The 8,104-nt window shown below is 26.5% G+C and overlaps 1 protein-coding gene across 1 annotated transcript in view; it reads left to right on the forward strand.

Annotated features, from left to right (window-relative positions):
• LOC117182921 overlaps window positions 1-8,104 on the forward strand; it is a 63,971-nt gene that overhangs the window by 48,265 nt on the left and 7,602 nt on the right. The window contains exon 7 of the mRNA XM_033376034.1: window positions 594-968. Within this exon, the coding sequence (XP_033231925.1) occupies window positions 594-968 (375 nt within the window). The remainder of the gene's footprint in view (window positions 1-593; window positions 969-8,104) is intronic.

Below are 8,104 nucleotides of genomic sequence, written 5' to 3' on the forward strand. Positions count from 1 at the left end.
CGTTTTATAATTTAAAAATTTAACAATTTAATAAACCTAAATTAATTATAATGTACATGTTTTTCAAAAAAAGGCTATGCTTTTGAATTATTTAAATTTTGTAGTTAATGGTATAATGCATTTCAACCACGGATAGGGGTTGTAAATCAATTAATTTTATTTTTAAAAACCTGTACAAATTTTTAACTAATACTGTTCCGGCCATGGACAGAAGCCAATACTTAAGTAACAAATCAAAAAATATTAATTTGATAGTACATTTTTATGAATATTTATAAACAAATTAAATTTTGTAAACTTATCCTCAGTAATTTTCGTTCCATCTCATTTTCTTCCAGTACTTCTATTTCGATATATTGTTTTTGTTACAACTGCTTAAATCGAGGCTTGGTTTGGACGACACTTAAGTAATCACATAATACAACCTTGACAGACTACAAAAATTTAGATAACTTTTTTATTTTTAAAATTTTATATACAAAAATTAATTGCACAACAAAAATAAAGATTATGCACTATAATGCCAATTAAATTTTTAATAAGCGAAAATACAATTCTTTATTTAATTTTAATGAAATTATGAACTATTGCAGGTCTTGTACATGTTACGGGGCGACTGCCCAAAGTCGCGGTGATCCCGGAGTACTCTTTGAGGCTACACCGCACTGTGATGTTGTCCAGGGGACCTTATATTCTTGCTTGAGGGCCTTATTTGGAACTTCAGTCGCCGGAATTTTGGTCTGCATATTTTCGTGTATGCTGCTCTACCAATTGTTGAGTCATGAAAAAAAGAAGATGTACTGGGAGCAATTGGAACTCAGATGCAGATCACTTTATGGCCAAGGTGGTGCAGTAAGAACCGTAGCTGGCTCTTGTGGTTGTTGCAGCGACTGTGGAGGAACCAGTCCGTGGTGGGCCCAAACTCCAGGAAATTTGTACACGCCAAATCCAGACATGGCACCATCTAGGTACAGTATATTTCAGAGCCAACATTTTTTTTAATTTAGAGAAAATTATTAAGGTAAACCGACCATTACTGGAACAATGTAAAAAGGATGTCCAATACTGGGACAATAATAAATATCGTTGAGTATCTTTTATATTCCAACATAAGTCATAAAATTACAAATTTTCTAGTATTTTTGAAGTTCTTTTGAATTTATTACTACTATTTATTTTTGCTTTGACATGTTATAAATTTAGTATAAAATAATAAAACTAATCCTCAAAATCTGTGAATAAACTTCTGCCAAATTCGCCATTTTTTGTATTTAAAAACGTTCTGCCTAACTTTTATAGCCTTGTATTATTGAAATTTCCTACACTAAGAGAAAGAGTAATATTTCTGCATATTTTCATTATGTTTAAGAATAAAATTCATAACTTTTTAGCGATTTTATTCAATAAGTTATGAATATTTTAATGTCCTGCATTTGGACAAATTCTTGATGAAATGGCCTAAGCCGGGACATTATTCTAAAAAAGTTGTTCACACCTAGCAAACACGTTCTGTAAATGTTCCAGATCAAAAAAGGAATTTTGTTCTATAACAGTTGTTACAAAATGGTGTCATAGCTGTTCTAGAACAAAAAGGTAACAGTGTTCTAGAACACTGTGACAAAATTGTGACGTATTTCTTTTAGAACTGGCCAAACACAGGCGTTCTGTATCACTTATCCCAAGTTTGTTCTATAACTGTGCCGTAATAGTGTTATGTCCAAATTTTAGAACCCTGTTAAAAGTGAACTGACCAATCACAGACGTTCTGTAACATTTGTTTCAAGTTTATTCTAGAACTATGCCGTAATAGTGTTATATAGAAGTTCTAGAATCATGTTACAAGTGTGTTCTGGAACAAATTAGGGACAAAGAATAATAACTGTTTTAGAACGGTTGTTTCGTTATTGTTCTAGAACTGACCAATCACAGACGTTCTATAACTTCTGTTCCAAGTTTGTTCTAGAACAGATCAGTTGTTACAGCGTTCTATATCTATTACAGATTTGTTATACAAAATTTGTAATTAAGTTCTAGAACTGTTCTAGGAATGTTACAGATTGGTTGTCACACCGTTCTAGATCTGTTACAGATTTGTTATACAACATTTGTAATTGAGTTCTAGAATTGTTCTCGAAATGTTACAGAATTGTTACAGAAGACTAGTTGCCGAGTTCTAGAGTTGTTCTAGAAATGTTACAGATCGTATGTCAAACCGTTTTAAAACTGTTACAGAATTGTTCTAGCGTATGGAGGATGACATAGTTTATTGAAACCTCAAATTCTAACCTCAAATTTTGCTAACTGCTTAGGTAAGTAATTTAATAGTGTCTCATAAATTTCATTTTTGTATAAGAATGATTAAATATGCATTAAAATTTAATATTAAATATTATAAATATTAATGAGATTAATATTATCCATTTACTTTCATAAATAAATTAAGTAAATTAACTTTCCTGTTGAAAATTTCTATTTTCGAATAAAAAATACAACTGTCTTGAAAAAAACTCGTCTTTTTAAATTGAAAATTATACAGTTTGGTTGAAATTTTTTTTCTTTTTTGACTTAATATCTTTTTTATTAATATTTGAACTATTTTACTGAAAATTCGTCTTTTTGCTTCTAATACTTATTTTTTTAATTATGTGAATTTCATATTTCATGAGCAAAAATGCAGCTGTGATTGAAAATTAATCTGTTTAGGTTGAGGCTCTATAAGTTTGATTGGGAATTACACCAAACTCTCGCTTTTAGTCGCCCAGTTCTCAGCCTAGTCCAAGGCTGCTTGAAGGCAACCCCCGACACTTGACTGAAAACGAGAGTTTGGTGTAGTTTTAAAAAAATTAATTCAACAGCTTCCAATTTGTAATTAAAATATGTTTTGGTTGAACTATCAACTATTATATTTCTTTATCAGTATTCACCTTTTTTGGTCAACCTAATACTTCAATTTTCTAACAAATTGTTGAATTTAAAAATAAATACTAATTTTATACCAAAAAGGTGAATTCTTAATTATTAAAAAAAAAACGAGTTTTCACCTAAAAAGTTCAAATTGTAACCAAAACTGATACCATTTCTACTAAAAGAAATTATTTTTCAACCAAATAAGATTTTTATTAAAAAAAGAAAAAATATTTTAACCTGAAAGTTGCATTTTTGATGAAACATATGAAATTCATAATTAAAAAGATCAATTTTCCAACCAAAAAGACGAATTTTCAACAAAATAGTTGACATGTTAATCAAAAAGATGTTTCAGCCAATGAAATTGCCAACCAAATAATAAAATTTGTAACCAAAAAATAATTGAAATTGTTTAAATACTTCTTTCAATTTATGTACAAATTTTAATTAAGATGAATTCTATATCAAAATGTACAACCAAACAGTTAAATTTGCAAGTAAATTGATAATATTAAGCTCATTAATATTTATCATATTTAATATTAATCTACAATATTAAATGTTAATGCATACTTACTAATTTGATTAAAAATTAAATTTATGATTTACTATTAAATTACTTACCTAAAGAATTGGCCAAATTTGAGGTTAGAATCATAGGTTTGAATAAACTACTTTGAACAACTTTTTTAGAATAAATGATCAATTAAACGTCAAGCGTAAAGCTTATAAACAATATTTATAACATTAACGAATTTAATTTAATAATATCTTGTTATTTTGATAAGGAAAATGTTAACATGTTCGTATGAATTTTATTAAAAAATAAAGAAAAATAAAATCCTTATGATTTATAACAATCCATTCTTGCTTTTTAATGTATTCTATAACTGTAAGTTATTTGTACCATTTTATTTTGACAAACCCCATTGAATATTCCTTGTCCCAGTATTGGCTCATTTTGTATCCCACTTAAGGATATACTCAAAAATTCTTGTCCCACTAATGGGAGATCTGACTAGCTTAAAAAATATACATTTATATTAATTAACTTTAAAATTAACAAAGTATTTTCTGTTCTAATCGATCAAATAATGTATGAGTCACTTATTATAATGGTTTTTGAATGCCACTCTGAACCGATTATATATTTTTACATTTATCATCATTTAGGATTGAGAAAGTATTATGATCGTCCAAAATTCTACACATTAGTTTTTTAACAGATCTCTAAGTTTTGAGACCTAGTCTTCCTTCGCCAACAAATTTTGATTTTATTCATCGAAAATACGATGAAAAAAATCGTAAATACAAATTTTAAGCCAACCGATTTTAAATAAGGGAGAATGTAAAAAGGCTATAAGAAGAATTGCAGGAATTTTTTTGTGTAAAAAAAAATGATATGAAAAATTCATTTTTTTAACTTAAACACGCGAGATAGGGAAGAAAAGACGGTTTTTTTTTATTATCAATAGAATTTGATATTGCACAATTTGGTAGGATTTAAATTGGAAATCCTAAAATTTTCGAACGTTTTGATTAAAAATGTTCTAGCTGTAAAATTTCAAATTCAAATCATTTTAAATTGCACAATATCAAATTTTAGGCTTTTATAATTAATCAATGTTTACTTCGAAGCCTTTACGTCTAAAAAGTAAAGCTTTTGTAATTTAATAATAATTTTGAACGGAAAGCCCTAAACGTTGCACAAATTAAAAATCTGAAGCCTCTAAAGTTTAAACTTATATAATCTGGCTATCAAAGATATTAAAAATATTCTAAAAATCATTTAAGTTACAATCAGGGAAAATCAGGCAAGGTCAGGGAATTAAAAATTGATCAGGTAAAATCAGGGAACTTCAGGAAAATCCAGAATAGTCGATGAATTGAAGTTAATTTTCACATTTTGTCGAAAATTTAACACTTGTTAAAAATTCATAATTTTTCATTCAAAATTCCACTCCTTTGTTAAAAATTAGTCTTTTTGACATAAAAAATGCTTTGATAGAAATTGCATATTTTATTCGTTAAAACCTATAACTGCTTGGTTTAAAATGAAAATTGAACTACTCCATGTTCAGTCGAAAATATGTCTTCTTTGTAGAGAATTTATCTTTTCGGCTGAAAATTTAACTATTTCTTTAAAAATTGGTTTTATGTGGTTGAAAATCTATTTCTTCAACTGAGAATAATTTTTTTACTGAAAATTTCAATACTCTATTTGGATTTGAAAATGTATCTGTTTAAGGTGAAAATTAAACTAGATTGTTTAAAATTTGCTTGTTTTGGGTAGAAAAGTAATCTTATTAGTTAAAAAAATCACTTCTTTGGCTTAAAATTAAACTATTTTGTTGAAAATTCATGAATTATTGGAAAATGTGTCTTTTTTACAAGAAAATTAATGTTTTTGTATTAAAATTGAACTATTTGGTTAAAAATTCATTTTTCGGGTGAAAATTTCATAATTCTAGTTAAAAATTCGTTTCGTTAACTAAAAATTGAACTATTCTATTTTTTAATATTGTTAACATTTTTCTCTGAGAAAACTAATTCTATTCTAATAAAATTGAACTGTTTTATTAAAAATTTATTTGCTGGTTGAAGATTCATAATTTTAGTTAACAATTCATTTCTTTAACTAAAAATTGAAATATTTCATTTTTTGTGGAAAATTGATGTCTTTAAATAGAAATTTAATCTTCCTGGTCTACCATTCATCTGTTTGGTTGAGAAAATTAATATTATTTTCATGAAAATTAATTTTTTTACTGAAAATTTAACTATTCTATTTATTGTGGAAAGTTCATATTTTTTGATAAAAATTTAATCTTTTTGGTTAAAAATTAATGTGTTTGGTTGAAAACTTGACTATTTCCTGGAAAAATGATGTTATTTGGTTGAAAATTTTTTTTATATTGAAAATGTAACTGTTATATTTTTAGTTCAAACTATATTTCTTTGCTTCAATAACGGTGTTTTTTTTTGTTTGAATTTTTTGTCGGCCTAAATATTTCAATATTCTATTTTTGGTCAAAAATTGATCTTTTTTAGTTTAATATTAATGTATTATTTTGAAAATTGCTGTTCTTTGATAGAAATTTCGTCTTTTGTTTTAAAAGTTCAATTATTGGGTTAAAAATTTTGCTGCAAATTTATATTATTTGGTTGAAAATTAATTTTTTCGAGTGCAAATTTAATTTTTTAATTTTTGGTTTAAATTTGATCTGTTAGTTGAAATCTCAACTATTTGGTTGAAAATTAATATATTTGATTTATGTCTTACGTAACTTATGGATGACTCCTTATAAAATTATATATGGCTATTGTCACTAAAATTGTTCAAGCAAAATTATAAATAAGCCTTTCTATGCATTAACATTATTGATTTTCTAAGTATAAGGTTGTTTTTATAGCTAAAAGAAAAATTTATATCCTAAAATCTTAGTTTGATATTTAATAGCGTATAGTGAATATTTAACAGTAAATTTAATAGTTCTAGTTTTGAATTAATTATAAAAATTTAAAAGGTTTTAAATTACTATAAATTTCATAGTTTGATTTAATTTGATAGTTTGATTCAATAAAATTTTACACTTTTGAGCAATTTTTTTTAACGATAAAAAATAGTAATGATCTCGAATAGGATAAGGTATGATGTATTCGATTAATGTGTGGCATTAATTAGGATGAAATTGCGATCGAAGTCTTCAGAAAAGCGCAAGTGCCACTAGTATTTTTTTTTTAATCAGACTGATTCGGACTCATACTATAAAAGAAAGGCCGCCGATATATTTTGTGGCCTGTCGCTCTGGACGTGGTATTCATATATTTTCATAATCGCTCTCTGTGATTATGCGGTGGGAGCACTTGGATGTGGGAAAAGTTCCCCTTTAGTATTTTATTTTCTTCAAATCGAGGAAAAAAGTAGAATCAAGTTCTGAGACTTGAAGTGCGAGTTCTTGTGTATTATTGCCGGAGCGTTAACCGTAACGAGTGCCGTTTTGAGAATAAAGCAAACCAAAATGTTGGCGGTATAATTCGATCCAAATTAAAATAAGTGCAATTGAACTCGATGGATTTGCAAGTTTTTATCCTATAACAAATATATAATTAGGAGTCGTTCAAAAACTACGCCACGCTTATTTTTAAAACTTTTTTCAAACAGATCATCACATTGAACTCGAAATATATTTCAATTTGAATAAAATAGTTGAATTTGAACCAAAAAAGTTTAATTTTTACTAAAAGAGATGCATTTTTATAAAAATAGTACAGTTTTGAAACTAAAAAGTCGTTTTTTTAAAGGAAAAAGTTGACTTAATGAAGTTTTTCTGCTAAAAACCAGATCACTAAAAAACAGTTTTTGATGATCTTAAGAATCAAAATAATATGTTTATCTTAATAATAAATCTATAAATAAATGAAATTCGTCTTTTTCTTTTTGGTTGAAATATCAACTGTGCTATTTATCTTAATAATGTTTTTAAAAATTCAATTTTTTCTTACTGTCGCTTCTAACAAATTTTTGAAAAATGTATCAATTTAAATAAATGATGGCTTATTATTTTTGGAAAAACATTCTCTATGACTCTACTGTTTTCAATGTTAACAGTAAATTTTGCATGGTTGACATCGTTGACAAAAATTAAAAAAAAGAAAAAACTTTTTATCAAATAACTATATTTTTAAAAATTGGTAAAAAGCAACAAGAAGAAAAAATTAAATTACAAAAACCATGGTTAAAATAATTATTGTTCGTAAGTCTTAAACTTGTTTCACGAAAAATCATGTTTTTTTATAAGACATGAATTTCAATTCATAAAATAATATAAAAAACTTTTTACAGAAATTTGATTTTTGTTATAACTAACTTAAGCCCAAAAAGTTAAACTAACAAACAAGGAAGATTTTACATCAAAATAGTTACATTTTCAACAAAGAAAAAATTAGGTTTATACCAAATAGCTGCATTTACAACCAAAACATTGAAATTTTAATTTTAAAAAAGAGGAAATTGATCCTGAATTATCAAACTACGAAGACGAATTTTCTAAAATAGTTGTATTATTCATAGAAAAATCAAAGGGGGAGGGTTGGTAAGGCCGGTTTTTGGCCTAATTTATTTTTGGACCAGAAAATCTGAAAAAATCATGGTAGTATCTTATAAGTATCCCGAGTCGATTGCACGCTAAACGGA

This window comes from Belonocnema kinseyi, chromosome 2, assembly GCF_010883055.1.
Source record: "Belonocnema kinseyi isolate 2016_QV_RU_SX_M_011 chromosome 2, B_treatae_v1, whole genome shotgun sequence".
Taxonomy (NCBI): domain Eukaryota; kingdom Metazoa; phylum Arthropoda; class Insecta; order Hymenoptera; family Cynipidae; genus Belonocnema; species Belonocnema kinseyi.